The sequence below is a fragment of the Ochotona princeps genome, chromosome 27, assembly GCF_030435755.1.
Source record: "Ochotona princeps isolate mOchPri1 chromosome 27, mOchPri1.hap1, whole genome shotgun sequence".
Classification (NCBI taxonomy): Eukaryota; Metazoa; Chordata; class Mammalia; order Lagomorpha; family Ochotonidae; genus Ochotona; species Ochotona princeps.
In genome coordinates this window covers 26138877-26158542 of record NC_080858.1, presented here as the reverse complement: position 1 = coordinate 26158542, position 19666 = coordinate 26138877, and the positions used below count along the sequence as shown (strand labels likewise).

General features: G+C 47.0%; 1 protein-coding gene across 2 annotated transcripts in view; it reads left to right on the top strand.

Annotated features, from left to right (window-relative positions):
* Positions 1–19666, top strand: part of ADAMTS20 (ADAM metallopeptidase with thrombospondin type 1 motif 20) — a 72950-nt gene that overhangs the window by 12118 nt on the left and 41166 nt on the right. The window contains exons 3-10 of one of the 2 annotated variants that reach the window (XM_058655820.1): positions 1750–1909; positions 9216–9472; positions 11192–11275; positions 11750–11874; positions 12822–12862; positions 15602–15707; positions 16750–16896; positions 18531–18672. In XM_058655820.1, coding sequence (XP_058511803.1) covers positions 1750–1909; positions 9216–9472; positions 11192–11275; positions 11750–11874; positions 12822–12862; positions 15602–15707; positions 16750–16896; positions 18531–18672 — 1062 coding nt within the window. Of the gene's footprint in view, positions 1–1749; positions 1910–9215; positions 9473–11191; positions 11276–11749; positions 11875–12821; positions 12863–15601; positions 15708–16749; positions 16897–18530; positions 18673–19666 lie in introns of those variants that run through there. The other variant, XM_058655819.1, reaches the window with a different exon arrangement.

The window sequence follows — 19666 nt, the reverse complement described above, 5'->3', positions numbered from 1 at the left end:
TGAGTCTTGTTTTTTTTTTCTTCTGATTTTGAGGAGGTAAGCATTTAGTTATGGTGGGGAAACAGCTCCGCTCTAGTGCGTGCCCTGGGCAGTCACCAGAGTCGGAGGCAGTGGCGTGTCCTGCTGCCCAATCTTGCTTTGACATGCCATGGAGTGTCTAGGCTTCTCGTCCATCAGCATGATTGTACTGCCAAGTTTAAAGGAGTTGTCTCATCTTCTGGTGCATCTATGGCTTTGTTTTGGATGTTTCTACCTGATTGATTTCCTGTGTGATGGTTCCAGATCTGCTTTCCCTCACCTTTCTATTTCCTGCCATATTATTAATTAAATATTCAGTCATTGCCATTGATAGGAGTGTGCTGTTAAAAAGTTCATGGAAGATAAAATTAAACGGTCAGCCTGTTTTGATACAGTCGTGTTGAAACGTGTTTGTTTTGTTCCAGACACGTTTCTGGGGGCTTCCCGCGGGTCCCCCCTGTCCTGTCTGTGACTCAGCCCGCAGGTCTGAATGTGCCAGCCTGCGTCTTTCACAGGTTTTGTGCCATTCTAAGCCCACCTCTGTTCCCCCATAGTTATCCTGGCTCCTCCTGACATTTTCACATGCAGCTTGAATGTGTAAACTGTGCTGGCGTTTCTAAGAACCGGAGGTCTCCGCGCTGGAGGACCCAGCAGGTGCTGCGTGTTGCACACTCTGGTTTCCGAGGGGCGCTGACATGCTGCGGACATCTTGCAGGCCTCTCTGTTGTTTGGGTTTTGTAGCTGGGATTGCAGTTGCTGTTTCTGTGGATATTCTGGGAAAGTCCAAGTTCACTGTCTGCGCGGTCACGTACTGTCGTAATATTTTGTCCTCTAGGAAGATGGGACAGGTTGGACTTGTCTGAGATTCCTTGTGTTTCTGTCATTCCTTTGTAACTCCTTATGTTTGTAATTTCTTTTGTTTATCTGGTTCCAATGCCCTTGTATTTCTGACCTGAGTGGCAGTGTTTTCAACACACCCTCATTCGGCGCGATGCTATCTTTTTGGCTGTGATGCACTTCATCATGTTGAGGAAACACCCGTGGACTTGTTTTCACTTTATTGTGAGCTTGGTGGACCCTTATCCCAAATCGGAGTGCTGGGTGCAGCCCCCAGCCCTGACTGCTGGCTCGAACCTTCTGTCCTTACAGAGCCCGGGAGGCAGCAGGCAGGGCTGTGGAGTCCGCTTCCTGCCTGCCGGTGGGAGGCCTGGCTTGGGGTCTTGGGTCCCAGCGTTGGTCTCAGCCCAGCTCCGGCTGTTACAGGCACTCGTGGAGTGAACCAGCCAATGAAAGATCTCTTTTTGTCTTCTGATTCTTTCCAATTAAAATAAATAAACTATAACAAGAAGAAAGCATAGTTTACCAAGCAGAGATGGTTGTTGAGGAATACTTATGGTCCAGCAGCTTCCCAGAGGGGCCTCTGTCTGGGCGAGCACTTCACAGGCTGCCCGTGGCCAGCAGACCAACTGAGGTCCTGGCACGAGTGACTTCTCTCTCAGCCACTGTCATGCAGGACACAAGGGACGGCTTCAGCATTCTGAGACTGTTGTCCACTGTTAGCCACCAGGCTTCCCTCCTGGGGCACCCGTCGTCTGATCTCTGCCCCCTTGGGATTGTGTGCAGAGCGCTGGAGGAATAAGTGCTGGTGGCAGGAACCCTGTCGTGGCCGCCGTCCATCTGTGGGCAGCTCGCCGTCTGGCAGTGAAGTGACTGGCTGTTGTGTGTTTTCAGATGGGGACATTTAAGGCGCACGACGGCGAGTACTTCCTAGAACCGCTGCTGCCGCTGGACGGCGGGGAGCCTGAGGACACGCACAACAAGCCTCATCTCATCTACAGACGGGAGGCCACAAGGGCGCCAGCCCCGTCCCACAGGGCCTGTGGAGTTTCAGGTGCGTGCTGCGGGGATGGGACCCTTCGGGGATTATCTGTATGTGTTGATTGTGACTAACGTGCTGCTTTGAAATGGGTATTTGGCGTGGAATGGCTAAATCAATCAATTGATGTGTGCATTTTTTCATGTACTTTTTTGGGGGGATAAACTCTTAAAATCTCCTGGCAGCTTGTAGGAGTGTGATGTGTTGCTGGCAGCTGCAGGCCCAGGGAGCCAGTGGGGCTTTGCCATTAACTCCTCCAGTCTGACCATCTCCCAGTCCCCAGCTCCCGGGCCGGTTCGCACCATTCCACTCTGCTTGCGTTGCGCTCTGTGCTTTCAGCTTTTGCCTTGATCTAGGGGCATTTGTTAAATATTGATGTGCAGATTTTTGTTGTTTTATCTTTAGGGAGCTTCTGGAGAGTCCCCGTTGATTGGTAGCTTGGTAGCTTTGCTTTAATCAAATTTATCCAAAAAAATAACTGTTGAATTGAATGAGATCTGTTAACATCGCTATAAAACATTTTTACTTCAATCTGTTAGTTCATACTAGTATTATTTACTTTTTTCAGAATTCTAGATTAAAAGCAAAAAACCAAAAAACAAACAATAGCAACAACAACAACAACAAAACAAAAAGAGAAGCAGACACCACGTAGGTCTTTTTTTTTTTCTAACGTAACATCTTTGTGTTGCTTGCAGAAGGCACTTTGGGAACATGGGGCCAGCATTGCCAGATCGCTTGGATTTTACAGGGAGGTTGGAAATAAGAACTTTTTGAGAGTGTGTGTGTTGGAGGAAGTCACGGAACTATGAAAGCTGAAGGTGACTTGTTGGCCAGTGGGTTGCATTCTCACTCCCTCCTGAGTCATTGTATGTCCTGCAGTATATCATACTCCTCGACGTAGAACATTTATCAACGTGTGGGCTGAGAAGGAGCCGTTAACTCAGCTAGGGATGACGCTCAGGAAGGATTAGCTTCTTGGTGGCGTGTTCTGTAGTCAGCCTGGCCACCTGTGTGTGCGAGAGAGGTGGCTGTGGGATTATGTCCCCTGCTCTGCTTTCCCTGGACTTGCCTTCACACGTCACCCATTGCCTTCTGCCTGCCCAGGGCAGTCACCTCTTTGTCTTACTATTTTGGGGAAGTGTTTCATGCTGACCACCCCCTGCTCCTAACAGAGCACCTGCTAGCTTTGACTTGTCTGACACCGCTCGTTTTCTCTCTCCTGCCCTCGTTCAGCTCTTCCTGGGCGCTGCTGTTTTTCCTTCCTCTAAGTGAAGCCTATTGAGATGTTCTTGGCTGCTACTTTAGACCATTTTGATCCATCCTCTTTTTTTTTTTTTTTTCTAATCTCGACTCCTGTTTAATTGTTAAATGTCTGGTCTACAAACTACGTGACGCTTGTGTTTTGTTGGGTGTCAGAGAAGCTAAATCCAAAGTCTCCATCTTTACGCACTTCCCTTGTAAGAAGTCTGTTCCTTTGGTGCCCAAATTTCCATTTAAATCAAAGACACGCTACAGTGGAAATTCAACATTTCGGGAACTAAAATGAGATCTGTTCTTCTAAGTAGAAAAGGCTCCCTTACACTGGAATGCAAAGTTTGTCTCACCCCTAAGCCTTCCTCTGCTGTGTTTGCTGACCAGGCTTCTGTAGTTCGAGAGGAGTTGGTTTTCCATAACTGACCTTCAGCCTGGTTGTGGTAGTCTTGTTTCCAGACAAACCAAAGTGTTCCAAGTTAGTGAAGGTAGGTTAAAAATGCAGTAGCAGTGGTGTGATCACTGGGTGTTCCATCTGGATTTATCCTGTTGGCTCACCTGTTTTATCAGTTGTGTGCCCTGTTTGCTGTGATTATGAATTGTTACGTGCATGCGACTACTTAAAAAGTCATTACAAGGTGAATTTATTTTTTTTAATTGAAAGACTGAGAAAGAGAGGCAGAGAGATCTTAGATCTGTAGTTTCACTCCCCAAATGGCTATGTTGGGCTAGTCTGAAGCCAGGATCCAGGAGCTTCTTCCGGATCTTCCATTTGGTGCAGGCGTCTACGGATGCTTGGGCTGTCTTCCCTGCTTCCTAGGCCATCGGCAGGGAGACAGTTGGGACTCAAACCAGTGCCCATGTGTGCATCCAGGACAGCAGATGAAGACCTAGCCTGCCATACCATGGTACCAGCCCTGGTGCACGCTTTTTGAAATTCATGCCTAATAAGATATCTGAAAAGTTCTGAAAAAGCGCAAATTATGAAAATAAGTGTGATGGAGTCCTTCCTTTCTTCATGGAGTGTGCATTGAGTGCCTTCCTCGCTGATGCTGTGCGGTGGCGGGGAGCGGGTGTCATGGGGCTGACGTGCCCTGCAGCGTTCTGTACAGGTGCAGTGAGGGAGGGGACGGTTTGCAGAAGTGAAGTCAGAGAGCTGGGGGCAGGAGCCTCATTTAGGCAGTGGTGTGTGGATCTAAGGCCTGGAGACTAAATGATTTACAGTGGCCTCCTTTTTAGAAAAATAATAGGAGTTGTTAATGTGGCATTTCTAAAACTTCTTTCAGGGCCTTCCAAAGGAGCTGTGTAAGAGAGGTCAGACATTTAACCTTCTTCATGTTCACAATGAACCTGCTCACACACTCAGGATTTTGTCAGTGAAAACAATGAGTTTTTCTCTAACGTGGACACTGGAGACCACTGTAAAATGTGGAGCAGAGGCATGGAAGCCTACGTCTTCCAGGGGTGGCAGGTGTGCTGGTGTGAGCAGAGACAAGCAGAGTAGAGACAGAAGGAAGGAGACCAGTTCGGAAGTCTCACTGGTAGTGTTGAGCGGTGTTGGGGTCTCCAGTCTGGGTGGCAGCCATGGAGAAGCACGGTGTGGCCACAGGCTGTGTCCGTGGAAACACCAACAAACTCACAAAGGCAGCGGGAGACTGAGAGGTCCTGGAACACTGTGAGTTTTTGTTTGCTTGTTTGTTTTTTAATGCCTGAGCAGATGGATGATTGAAATTTTTTTCCTTATGGAGATGGGATTTCTGTGGGAACTCCAGGGTTGAGGAAGGACTACTCAGAATTTGCTCTTGGACATTTTATGTTTGAGGTACCTAGTAGACTGCCAAAGGAAAAAAGGCCTTAGAGGCAATAGAATAGATATATGGAAAGTTAGTGTAGGGGTCTGGACCTACGATGCCAGCGTGGGTGTCAGAATATGGATGCTGTTAAAGCCATAAGGTTTGACTGCCTCTGGTGGACCAGGTATGAGAAAAAGTCCGTGGGCTGAATGGTGAGACGTGCTGGAGCTTAGCAGCTAGGGGTTTGAGGAGAACTCTAGGAAGACCAGAAATTAGAGGCCAGGGAAACCCCCAAACAAGTGAGGGCCGTGTGCCCCGGGCCACGTGCAGAATGATTTCCAAAAGGCTCACCAGTTGGGGTACATGGTGACGTCTGCATCCCGCATGGGCGTGTTGGTGTTTCCTGTTTGCTCTTGTAGCCATCCAACTCCATAAGCTGCTTGGGAAGATAACAGAGGGTGGCCCAAGCACTTGGTTCCCTGTCACACACGTGGGAGACAGGATGGAACTCCAGGCTCCTGCCTTGGACCTTGTCCAGCCCTGACCATTGTGATCCATTTAGGGAGTGAATTAATGGATGGAAGGTTGAAATTAATTGATCTCTCTGTCTCTCAGAGAGCATGAAGGTTTAGAATGGACTATTGGATTTTGCAGATTAAATGTGAGTAGGGTTGGGATTAAAAAACAATGTGAATACATATTACTTTTTGGTATAAGTTAATTGAAATGGCTCATAGAAATTTAGAAAAGGGCACATAAAACATTTATTCCCAAGTGACTTACACATGAGTCTTTTTTGGACATTGCATTGGTTTTTGTTGTCCATGCTTTTGTCGGTACCATGTTATGGAGCTCCCTGCTACCCACATCAGAGGCTCGGATGGAGCTCTGAGCTCTTGGCTTCAGTTCTGACCCTACCCTGGCCATTGTGGGCATCTGAGTAGTCAGCTGAGACTTGAGACATAGAAATCCATTACATCATAGTCCCCCTGCTCCCTGAAATCAGCGTGTATTACTGTGAACTTCTTAAAAAAGACACATGACATAGGTTACATGATATTGCTCAGCCACCGACTGAGTAGTGAGCTCAGATTCCCCAGTATGCCTCATTACAGCTGAATGCCACATCACATGCCCCTTCTAAAGGCCACACATGGTGAGACGTGCAGGAGGTTGAGAATTTAGGGACTGGAGTCATAATGGAAAATGTTCATGGTATTCATGAGGACACACAGTGCAGTGCTCATGCTGTTCTGGAAGTACATTGGAAGACAAGGCTTCGAATACAGGCAGGGTCGGATCTGGACTGGCCTTTTGTCCTGTGGCCCTGGAAGCTCCCGGAGTGCTCCCATGAATCTTGGGTATGGAACGTGAAGTGCCTCCTGCTCTGCGTGCAGGCGGGCCAGAGAAGCACACAGCAAACACTGCCCTGCTTATTTCCTCAGAATGTCTGTTTGTCCATTGTCTTATCTGTTTGGAAGATGGGTGACTGTGGGATGTGTGGCCATTCCACAGAGCTCTGCGGTCTTGTTACTGGGAGGTGGGGTCGGGATGATTAGCCTGTGGGATTCTCTGACGTGAAGCAGTCAACAGTGGCCTGAATGCTTTTGCCCCTGTGCCTAGCTTTTGGCTTAATGCTACCTAGTCTAGCCTCAGTCATTGCCACCATTTGGGAAGAGAACCAGCAGTTAGAAGATTTATTCATTTTTCATCTCTGTCTCACTCTGTTTTTCTCACTACTTGTAAAATAAGTATGTTTTCGAAGAAGTTCCTGGGAGCTGGTGTTGTGGGAAGGTAGGTTAAGCTGCAGATGGTCATGCTGTAGTCCCATGCTGGAACATCTGTCTGCTCTACTTGCTGTCCATGTGGTGTGCCTGGGAAGACAATGCAAGATGGCCCAAGGACGTGGGCCCTGCCATCTGGTCAAGAAACCTGGGCAGTGTTTGAGGCTTCTTACCTCAGCCTGGCCAAGCGTTGACCGTTGTGGCCTTTCAAGGAGTGAACCAGCAGGTGGAGCATTCTCTCTCTGCCATTTATTTAAATAAAATGAAAGAATTTCTTGATGTTACAACAATAGACCCGGTATGTGGTAATGACTTCAAGGGCACCAAGATGTTAAAGCGTTTTTACTGTTACTGTTTCTCTTGTGTCTCACACCTGTTCAGTATAGCTCATGCTTTGGGGAATAAAGTTTTACACCTTTCTGGCTCATTACCTAAATCTTAAGAATATATTTGTATTTAGACTAAAAGAGATTAAATTGATTTGAGAGATACAGAGAGAGAATACACAATCAGAGAGAAAGAGAGAGAGAGAGAGAGAGCAAGTTGTGCTCCTACTTGCTGGTTCATTCCCCAGATGCCCGCAGTGGCCTAGGCTGGGCTGAGGTCGGGTCTGGGATCTGGGGTGCAATGCAGATCTCCCCCTGGGTTGCAGGACCCACTTGTGTGGGTTGACGGTTGCTTGCTGCAGCAGTACAGAGCTGCAGCCAGGCCCTGAGGCAGAGCGCTGTCGTGTGGGGTGTGGGCATCTGACGTGCCGGGTTGAAGTCCCATTCCCGTGTGTTTGCTGTATGTACCGCATAGGTCTTTTTTTTTTCTAACGTAACATCTTTGAGTCCTCAGACTGTGAGCTGCCAATGGTGAGAATCAATAATCTAAATGGTTTTTGATGTAGTCTCCTTTTTAAATTGTTGTTGTAAAAGTCTTCCATCTGCCAAATTAATTGAAACAACAACGAGAAAATCTTGAGTATCTATGATGTATTTCGCTTCATGGTATTCGTGCTTTAGTGCTGTGCCCATTCACTATCTTCTATCACTCCTTACTTGATTGGCAGCCTTGCAGCACCACAGGTACGTGTAGCTTCCAGGCCATTCTGTGTGGCAGAGCTGTGGGTGGACAGGGGCATACCTGGATGAGCTCTTTGTCCAGCTCTCCAACATGGACTTGGGCTCCGGGAAGACTGCAGGCTTGTCCAGCGGCACGTCTTCAGGTGGGGACTCATGGTGGGGGTTCCTGCCTGCCTCTCCCCGCCGTGTGAAGTCGCTGTTGGTTCAGAGCTGGATGACCAGTGCTGTGTGCTCCGTTCCCCTTTGCCAGGGCCAGCCTGGGTTTGTGTGCTCCATTTCTTTTCATTGCATGTGTGTATACAGGTATGTTGTGGAGTTCTTACTCGTAAGGTGGGATCAGTGACAGAACCCACCCTGGGGGTGTTGTTGAGTCCATATGAGGGTTATTTCATAGGTTCTATAAGTTTATTTTGGTGCAAAATTTTCAAATAAAATTACCTGGAATATGCTTGCAAATGTTTTATTTCACGGTAATGATATTCTGATGTTTCTGTAATTAAAAACTTAAAAGATGTATTACTTGAGATGCAGAGAAAGAGAGAACACTGCCACCCACTGGTTCCACCTCCGGTGCCTGCCGCGGGGGGACGGGCTGGGCTGGAGCTGGGACCAGATCCGTGTCTCCTGTGTGTGTGTTGGGCTTTCACCTACCTGGGCCATCACCACTCCCTCCCAGAGCAGGTACCCCTGCAAGTTGGAACTGGGGGCTTGGCTGGAGCCCAGGCACCCCAGAGTCGGAAACACTCCTCTGATAACTGTATTTCCACCGTTTTCTTCTGGTAACTTCTTGAAATCCTCTTTCCCTTTGCCCTGGTGTAGAGCTCATGTTCCCATCTGGCATTGCAGTTGCTCTAGGTCTAGGAAACACACGTTCATAGCAATGTTCACCAGAAAGCATATAAGGACCAGTGGGCCAGAAGAGCTCTCATGACCCCAAGGGTCCCCCTTCTGCTGGGAATGCCATCACACAGATGCCAGGAAAGTGAGCCGAGTCAAAAGCAGAGAAGAGTCCTTGCTGCCTCTGATGGGTTTTCCATCAGCACGGACGGCCAGGGATTCGAACATGTGACCTCTCTGCATCGTGCTTACAGATGTAACAGTCCGGCTGTTAGCCACTGTTACATGAAGCAATTGTGAAAGTTCCAGAGGTGTTTTATATAATTAAGATTTATAAAATGCATATGAATATTTGACTTTGTGGTTTTGAATCACTAGCTGTTGCGTGATTCAGCAGTTAACAGTAATGCTTGTGCTGATGTTGTGTGATACTGGCTGAACTAATCCTTGCTCTTCTCCCTCTGTTGTTCCACATTGGGAGTGATGTGGAAGTATTGGGTGTTTTTGGCTGTTTTGCTTTCTTGCAGTCCTTTTAGTCATGTCCTATTTAATGACTCTGCATTATTTCTTTCCTTCCCCCACCCAGAGAGTCAAATAAAGAAAGCTGCTCTCTCATTTCATAAGCACAGCGACATGAATGAAGGTCTGAATATCCAGGACATAGTTGTAGAGTACCCTTCCAAGAACTCATCGTTGGAAGGGGGAAAGAGTCAGGCGCATTCCAGGAGGAAGCGCTTTCTGTCGTATCCGAGATACGTGGAAGTCATGGTCACAGCCGACGCCAGGATGGCTCGCCAGCACGGCCAGCATCTGCAGCACTATGTGCTCACGCTCATGTCAATTGTGAGTAGAATTGGCCACACGTCTGTGTTCCCTGAAGCTCCATCTTCCAAGTGTTCTTTAACAGGTGTTTTTTCCTGAACTCTAGGTTATAAGTCAGTTCTACCCAGGTAGCATTTCGCTGAGATTCAGTTCACAAGAGCCCCATTCTGAGCCTCGGGCAGCTTTTTAAGGCATTTACCCATCTCGGAGTCTACTTAAACTGCTGCAGCCATTCTGTCACACCCGTGCTCTGCCCTGGTCGCATTGGTTTGAGTTTAAAAACCCTCCCAGTTTCTGCAGAGGAAAAGGAGTGCTGTTTTGACTTTTACTGCATTCTCTAAATGACAGCTCGGCACAGTGATCTTTCATCCCTGTGTTTTGAGGATAAAGGGACAAGCTATTTCTAGGTAAGCTGTAAATTCGAAATAGGAGAGTGCAGTGACTGCAGCCATTGAGAAGTGGTGGTGTCAGCTTAGTTCTGGCACTTGAGGTCACCAGAGTGATTTTCCAGGGTTGATTCTGGAACAGCTGTGGACTTCTGGTGATGTCATCGCCCTCAGGAAAGTCGGCCTCCTGGCTTTGACATTGAAATCAGAGTCAGTGCTGTAAGGTGGTACTCCCCCATGTGCGGTAGGATGCCCTGGGGTAATCAAGGTTGTCCATGGACGAGTTTTTTTCTTTTAAGATTTATTTTATTTTTATTAGGAAGTCAGGTATACAGAGAGGAGGAGAGACAGAGAAGAAGATCCTCCTTCTCTTGATTCACTGCCCAAGCAGCTGCAATGGCCAGAGCCGAGCTGATCCGAAGCCACGAGCCAGGAGCCTCCTCTTGGTCTCCCACGTGGGTGCAAGGGCCCAAGGCTTTGGACCATCCTCAACTGATTTCCAGGCCACCTGCAGGGAGCTGGATGGGAAGCAGAGCCGCCAGGACTGGAACTGGCGCCACATGGAATTCCAGTGCGTGCAAGGCGAGAACATGGGTGATACGAGCTGATTCCAGAATTCTTTGGGCACAGATGTTAGGCACAGTGTGAGCTGGCTCTTCAGAATGTCCCATCCCAATGGGCATGCTCCCCTGAGCCTGTGCTCTCCGGTCTATGAGAATCAAGGTCTACTGTGACCAGGGCCTTTTCGGGGGCCGTGTATTATGGTTCTAGATTAATCTGTCTCTGTGGATTTCAGTGGTGACAAATATTACAAACTCAAAACCATGTTGATAATTGGAAATGGGTACTGAGGGCAGTAAGATCAGGTGAAGCTACCAGGCAGCAAACAGGTAAACCTTGTGCTTTTGTGGACTTCATGATTGTGTACACCGTGGATCATGAGCCCAAGTGCAACCAATTTCTTGCTGAATCATCGAGAAGGTTGCTGTGTAGACACTGAGACGTGCTCACACAGCTCGGGGATTTGTTGATAGTCTGACCTGGCATACAGGCTGCGTCCCCCACCAGCCCGGTGTTCTGTGGGTGACACCCTTCCAAGGGCTGGTTTCAGGAGCCTGGTCCAGGATCCTGGTTCTCAAGGCTGTTCTCACTGGGCTCACTGAGGTAGTAATGAAGTCAAAGAGGCATTGACACCTGCGTCCCAGCCTTGGAGGCTCTGCTGCCACGGGAGGGGCTGGGACTGCACATGAGGATGAGCTGGGCTGGAGCGTCGCCCTCTCAGGCTGGACTCAGTGTGCGTCCAGAGGAACCCCGCGTGGCAGGCATCTCACTTTGCTTTTTTATTTTCTTGCAGGTTGCAGCGATCTACAGGGACTCAAGTATTGGAAATCTTGTGAACATTGTAGTTGTAAAAATAATTGTGATTCACAACGAACATGTAAGAAATGGGTCAAAGATGAGTAATGTGGTTTGTATTGGGCTTTTATAGAACGTATGGAAATCACAGAATTCACCAGAAATGAGCTTGCTTTAAAATTTTATTTGGAATGATTTCAGAAGATTTGAATTACTGTTTTCATGCGAGGACAGCAGTGGTTCACTGAGCCAGTTCAGTAAAGATATGAACAAGCCAATAAACAAACCATCCACCAAATGAAATGCATGCAAACATTTACTGTTATAATCCTGAGGTAGAAGGGTTGGAGTGTAAGGACTTGGTGGCTATGTGGGGAGGTAGTAGTGTGGCTCAGTGGTTGTGGCATTGGTGCGTAGGTCCGTGGAAGGGAGTGGTGCCACTCCTTGCTTGTCTGTAAGCTGCTCCTCTGTACGTGGTGTGGTGTGGCTGCTGAGAGTGTGGTGGGATGAGGGGGCGTGGAGGCGCCCACCTCACCCAGAGCTGCTTGTCGTGTAGGAAGGACCACTCATCAGTTCCAATGCAGCAAGCACGCTACAAAACTTCTGCTCATGGCAGCAAACTCAGAATGTTCTGGACGATGCACACCCCTCCCACCACGACACGGCTGTTCTCATCACCAGGTGCGGTACACAGGAGCTGTCCTCGCACTCACTCTGTAACTCGTAGAAGCATTTCACAAGGCCTTGAATTCTCCCAAAAACGGTTGAATGAAGGTTCTAGCCAAGTTGAGACCAGAATACTGGTCAGTTCCTTAGGAAATTAGCATTGTCCAGCTGCGGAGTAATGATGTGATCCAAAGTAATTTCCTTAAGATGTTAATGGTAAAACAAGAGAGTCAGGAGTGATATTTGGAAATTAATAGTTACAGAACCGAGAGCAGACTTGGTTCTTCCCCGTTGGTGGTTCAGTCACAGGAAGGAAGAGTGTCTGAGTTTGTGTATTTTTTGATTCCTATACTTTAATTTTCGCCCCCCGTTTTTTATTCTTAATTACCGTGCTGCCTTGCTGAGTTTATTCTTCTGTTCATTTATATGAAAAGCACCTTCTGCTGTTATAAAAGGACTGTCCACTTTACGAACACTGCAGAAGGGGAGCCTTCAGTAGCTTCATGCCCCTGAACTTTTGGAAAACTCTGTAATACCTTTGGTTAAGGTATCAGTTCGGGTATTGTGGGCACTGTCAGGGCATAGAGATCCCAGGATCGTTATTTGGTTGGCTGGTTTTACAAAGAGGTCCTCCTGGGCCTTATCTGAAAAGCCTCTTAACTTTCCAGAATCCGGAACTAAAAGCTTTCAGCCATGTATAGAAACGGACATGTGGCCCCGTGTTCTATTTCTGTAATGAAAACAAAATTGATTTAATTTTATACCCGTTGCTCAGCCTTGGTCCATGACTGCTTTGGTTTATTGAAAAACTAAACATCTTAAACTGAAAACCTTAAATGATCACTAATCCATTATTTTATGTTATTAGTATTAGTTACTACTGATTATATACTATACCGTATTAGCATGTGCTAATAAATTTTAATTTAAAAAATAAAGTGAAAAATTATTTTTCTTTTTAGAGAAGACATTTGTGGAGCTAAGGAAAAATGTGACACATTAGGTAAGTTATTTTTCAATTAAATTTAACCTACGTAATCATTGACTATGTTATTAAAACTAAGTAATTTCCTTTGATTAGTTGTCTTGCTAAATTATTACATTATCACTGTTATTTAATTCAGAAGAAGTTTTATTTGTCAATTACCAAGGGCTGTAACGTATTTGTCTAATTTACAGTGTTTTAGTATATAATTTTGGCTTATGATAAATCACATGTAATAGTCCCTGTGCCAGTAAGAAGCAGAATAATGAGATGGATGCCGTGAACCTGCTGCCAGACGTAAGCTTTCTGGTGTGAACTCTGGCCTTTGGCCATCTCTGCTTGTCCTAGCAGGTGGCAATGTTATTGGTTTCCCATTTCCCAATTCTTTCTGTATTTTGTAAGAATGATTTTATGGCAGATGGATTTGTTCCTAAAGAATTACTTGGTTTTACTTCTTTGGGAACTTTCACATTTGTGATGCGTGCATTCTCACTGCTGTATACTACTTTACCCAAGAGTTTATACATTCAAGCCTTACCAGAGGATAATTTCAGCTCATTCCAACATTTTCCAGGATGGATTTTGTTGTCAGGAGGTATAGTGCTAGGATTAGATTGCTATCCACTAAATGTGCCATTATTCAACTTTATAAGATACCGGTTTATATCACTACCAATGGGCTATCAACATTCCTTTTGATTATATCTTTGCCTCAATAAGGTATCTTTAGATTTCTCACTTTGTCATTCTGAATGTAATTATTTCATTAGAGTCATGATCGCCATTGAGTCTGAGTGATCGTATATTGACCGGCCATTGTTACTTCCTTTTCTAAACAGAATGAAATGAAAGAAAACTGTCTGTTTTTCTGTTTTCTCACTCTTTGAGAGTTCTCCACAACTTGTTGGTATCAAGTCTTTCGTGGTTTCCATGTATTTAAAATTCAGCAGCTTGCTGTTAGTTTTCAATTTTGCAGAAGGGAGTAGGAAAGCTATAATGTAGCAAAGCGTGCACACTTGTTTTGAGGTTAGCATTTTTGTGTCTTTCAGTTTTAGCTTGCAAAGAAGGTATTTTTAATAAAATGAGAATTGCCCAGAAAAATTACTCGTGAGTTTAGAATCAGATGAATTCCTTCTTATTGGCTACAAAAGACTGCTAAACCATTTCATGCTTGCTTGCTTGATTTTGGTATTGATTTTTAACTAAGAAAAACTCAGTTTGAGGGAGACTTCGCCAAAGAAGGCCTTTTGGCAATGGGTCAGAAAAAGGGGAAATCTTTTCTTCTTGCTAAGAAAATATTGGTTAATGAACTTGTTTGTCTCTGGCTTTTTCCCGCCTCTTGAAGTTCATCAGTTTAACTTGCATTTCTCTTAAAACAAAGCAAAAGCATTTTAATTCCGAGGGCATTAACCTTCAATGCTATAAAGATGTCCATAGGTTTGACTTTTACGAATGAAAGGGTTATTGCCTGGGGTGAGAGCTACAGCATAGCAGCTGATGCAACTATGTTTATTTTATACCAAAAAAATTCTGAAATTTGATGGTAAAAATGATTATCTTAAATATGAAATATCTTCTTTTCTGAAAGGAGGTGTCCTAGGAGAGCAGATAAATGGACAACTCAGTCTTACAGACTATCAGTAAGAAAACTGTGGTATTATGTCAGAGGACCCTGCTACCTGGCTCCCAGCTTGTCCTCGCCTTACAGCAGAGCATCCACTGCTACAGTGGACTGACTACGTCCTAACGTAGGATACATTTCCTGCTGCTCAGGCAGTTGGGAATTACTGAGTACTCGTAATAATTTTTATTGTGTCCTACTTTTGTTCAACATGCTTTAATTGCCAGGTACCATAATAAGCATTTAACATAGTTTTTCTCATTTAGTTATAACTGAATCTACTAAATGTGCCATTTTCTGGTAAATCTTTTTTTTTTTTTTTTTTTTTTTTTTTAAGATTTATTCATTTTATTACAGCCAGATATACAGAGAGGAGGAGAGACAGAGAGGAAGATCTTCCGTCCGATATTTCACTCCCCAAGTGAGCCGCAATGGGCCGGTACGCGCCATTCCGAAGCTGGGAACCTGGAACCTCTTCCGGGTCTCCCACGCGGGTGCAGGGTCCCAATGCATTGGGCCGTCCTCAACTGCTTTCCCAGGCCACAAGCAGGGAGCTGGATGGGAAGTGGAGCTGCCGGGATTAGAACCGGCGCCCATATGGGATCCCGGGGCATTCAAGGCGAGGACTTTAGCCGCTAGGCCTCGCCGCCTGGCCCATTTTCTGGTAAATCTTTAGAGCTGTTGTGTTCTTGTCTTTTGTTAGTTGTTAAACAGTTCCTATATAGTCCCTACCCAGCTCCTTCTATTGTTAACATCTTACATTAGTGATGTTTGTCACAAGCGGTAAGCCTTAACCAGCTTCTCCTCATATCAACAGCTCAATTAGTATATTTGTCACAAAGAGTGAATTATACCCAGTTTCATACATATATATATATTTATATCCCAACGTCCTGTAACTTTGCTTCCCCTCCCAACCTTTAGCAAGCAACGGTCTTTGTTTAAGTTGAGTTTTCTTTCTTTGACATTTTATAAGATCAGATATGCAGTATTAATATTTATTGAGTATCAGCGGCCAGTGCTGCGTTAGTTTGTAGGTGGTCATGTTGATGGCAAGATGCCTTAAAGTTCAGGTCTTACTTGGTGAGTTTGATGGCATTTCCGCTTTGCTGAGCTGTCCCCTTGACGTTGTCCAGGGCTTGCAGAGCTGGGGACTCTGTGTGACCCTGCGCGGAGCTGCTCCGTCAGTGAAGACAATGGGCTCAGCGCTGCCTTCACCATCGCCCACGAGCTGGGCCACGTGTGAGTACCACTGCTGCCTGGGGCTGCACCTCTGCTCATGCACAGAATGCCAAAAAGTGACATTTCCTCCCCAGAATGCGAGCTCTGGGTCTTCTGCAATCCTCGTTTAGGTCTGCCAGGCTGAGCAGAGACAGAGCTATGGAGTTGTCTTGTGTATAGTGTTGGAGCAACGCCAAGCCCAGTGGCCCACCCATGCCCTTTATCCCTTTGTCCTAAAAGTGGCCTGGCTTGTTGTCCCATACCTGATGGTTGTTCCTTGGCGTCTTGTCTGTGGCCCTTTCCCCTACCAGCTTGCTCCAGAGCCCTCTACGGTGTTGTCCTGTCCATGCCCTGGTTGTGTACACTCGCAGCTTTGAAAGGTGCTGCTGGGCCTCTGGTCTGGACATCTCTCAGAATGTTGGTAAAAACCACCTCATTTCTGGTCCCACCGCTCAGAGCTGCGGCAGAGGGAGGTTTTGCTCATTAAAAGGCTCCCTCCTCCCACGAGAGTTGTGGCACAGCGTAGTGTCCTTCGTTGTGTTTGAGGTGGTTCTCCTGCATTGTCAGACCTTCTGTGCTTCTCTTACTCAAAGGATGGAGGCCTTGGACTCTCAGGATGTCCTGGGGGCTCTTTGGGAATATTGGAAACCCCTCTGAACTCAGCCTCTGCAGAATCATCCCAGTTGGGCCCGGCTGATGGGAGTGGAGCCCCTTTATTGTAACAGGCTTGATCACCCCGCTTTCCTGGCTTGGCCTGGAGACAGCAGTAGAGCGTCGGCATGATCACTTCCCATGGAGTTTGCAAAAAGCTTGAGTCTCTTCCGTGCTCTGGAGGGTGTGGTCCCGTCTCTGGAGCCTCAGTGGCTTTTGTAAGTCATTTCTGGGAAACAATTTGATCTTGATCATGAACACGGCCAGTTCCTTATGAAGAAATTGAGAGTGCCAATTCCAATGGGGTGTGATTCATTGATATTTCACGTTATCAGCTAAATGTCTGGGGTCTGTGGCTTGTGGAGAGAGCTTCCTGTGACATCCTTTATGAAGTAGTTATTTTCATTTGCAGGTTTAATGTTCCACACGATGATAGCTTCAAGTGTAAGGAAGTTGGCATCAAGCATCCGTATCACGTGATGGCTCCGACTTTGAACTACCAGACGAGTCCCTGGACCTGGTCCAAGTGTAGTCAGAAGTACCTCACTGAGTTTCTTGAGTAAGTTGAGCTGAGGTGCCTGTGCGCCCGGCGATAGGTTGGAAATTTGTGGATTTTTCAGGACAGTGCACATTTTGCTGGGTGTTCCCTGGCTTCGATTTAAGTGCATTTCCACTTGGCAAGTTGATGTTGAGAAACAAAGCATGTTATTTTACTCCTGTTTAGGAAGCAGTAGCTAAGCCCTTCCTGGTGCTGCAAACTTGTGTTGTGGGAGACTCACTGAGAGTCTCAGCTTTGTATAAATGCAGAAAAATACTTCCCAGTCACCAAGTTACCAGCACCAGCAGTGCTGCTTATCTGTCTCTATTCGTGAGATCTGCGGGAATAGATAAAGTTGTGCATAAATGTGTCCCATATGTATATTCAGCAGGGATCATTTGGCCCTGCCTGGGCACTTGCGTCCGAGCACAGTGTGCAGTTACTGCCCTGTGCATGATGGCTTCGTAGCCTGATCAGTGGTTGATTGAGCGCATTGATCAGTAATGCCAGCGATGTGCTCTGTGTGTGTGTGAGGGAATCATATTCTCATTCTCTTCAATGAAAGTTTTAAAAGATACATGTCCATTACATTGAAAAATCAATGTGCCCTTTTAGCCAGCCAAGATTTCCACCCCTGCCCTTCCCAAATAACTGCTTGGAATTGCTGCCAAGGACCAAATGGTCGCTATTAGCTTGGTTGGGACAGTGGAATGTTCTCGGTGTCAGCTGGACTGAACATTGCCCGGCAGGCACGGCCCATGCTGTGAGCCACTTTCTAAGTCACTCAGTCCTTTCATGTGTTCTGCTAGCATTGCTACGTGCAGGGACATGGGCTCCGGGGGGAGAGTTTGTCCATTTGTCCATGGCTGTGCAATCTGGGAAATGGGGGAGCTGAGGCTGAAGTCCCCTCAAAGCCAAAGTCCTTGCTCTCAGCTGTGCGCTGTGTGCGTGCTGTCCTGGAGGGGCTGTGAGGGGAGATGGCGGAAGCCTTGCAAATCCCACCATTGTCCACACGTAGTAGCCCGCCTTGTCAAAGGCCCCTGAAATGCATCCGGACGGGACGGCAGCTTGGAGGGCAGGGCACCCCAGGTGTGACAAGAGCAGGTGTTTTGTGAATAATGTTCTGATGAGTGCGTGCTTCTGACTCGAGAGTGCTCTGTGAGTGGTTCAGGTCTGTTAGGCATTGAATGCACACACACACACACACACACACACACACACCTCACACACAGTACATACACACCTCACATATGTACCAATCCACTCCTCACATACACCCCACACACCACATACATACCTCACACACATGCACACCTCACACACCCATCTCACTTGCACCTCACATACACACGCGTCACACAACTCATACACCCACCCACTTCACACAGCTCTCACACCTCACACATACCTCAAATAGGCGTGCTATGGACACCCCTCACACACACCCCTCACACACACACTCGGAGCCCTTGGTTGGCAGGTGTGTGGCGGGCTGTTGTAGTTTCCCGGTGTTGTGTTGTTGGAGCTGGTTTCTAAATTATGAGAGAAGACCACTATTTTCTTTGAAAGTAAGAACCACAGAAAATGTGATGCAGATTCCTGAGCTGCAGCCCTTCCTGTGAGTTTACGATGTCTTGTCTTCTGCCTCGGCCCAGCACTGGCCACGGGGAGTGCCTGCTCGACAAACCCAGTGGAAGAGCCTACAGCCTCCTTTCACAACCTCCTGGCTTGCTGTACGACGTGAACCAGCAGTGCGAGCTCATGTTTGGGCCTGGCTCACAAGTGTGTCCCTACCTGGTGAGGATGGCTCCGTCTCGGGTTGGCAAGACGGGGTTAAGCAGAGGGGAAAGGGAAAGCTGTGTGAGGCTCCCTGGGTGCCAAGGACTGCGGTAGGGACTTAGATTTGCTTGCTGTTCACTCCCATGTCCCACAGCCGTGGTGAGGCTGTAGCATCTGAGCACGGTGGCGGTTCAGAATGCTGGCTTGCCGATGACTTTTGAGAGGTGTGTTGAGAAAATGGTAATGTTGGATACTGAGTCCTTTTAAGATATATTTATTTTATTTTTATTGGGAAGTCAGATATACAGAGACAAAGAGAGACAGGGAGGAAGATCTTCCGTCCACTGAATCACTCCCTAAACGACTGCAATGACCAGAACTGAGCCAATCTGAAGCCAGGAGCCAGAACTTCTTCCTGGACTACCTTGCGGGTACAGGGTCCCAAGGCCCTGGGCCGTCCTCAACTGCTTTCCCAGGCCACAAGCAGGGAGCTGGATGGGAACAGGTCTGCTGGGATTAGAACCAGCACCCATATAGGATCCTGCTGTGTTCAAGGTGAGGACTTTAGCTGCTAGGCTACCGCGCTGGACCCGATACAGAATCTTCCAAAGACCTCTGGCAGAGTGTAGTTACTCTACACAGATTTGAATAGAAAGGGACAGGGTTGAGGGCATTTTGCTCAGTTTTCTTTAAGTTATTTGTTTTTAATGCACTGGGGGAATTTTTTGCAGATGGAGTATTTCTAGTTTGCATTGAAATAGCTGATGCCCACTTGCACTGTCTTAGCCTGCAGTCGCATTGTGCTCTGGGAGTAAGCGTGGGGTGTGGTTGGGGTCCGTGTCCCCAGTTTGCCAAATGCAGAGCAGCAGCCTGTTCCTTTTCTTTATTCCTCTGCCAAGCTCCCTCCTGCCTTGCCAAAGGTGAGCCCGGCTGGGCACTCCCTTCAGTGCGTCCGTGTCCCCAACACCCACTCTTGACACACTGACCACATGTTGCATGAACGAATGAAGGT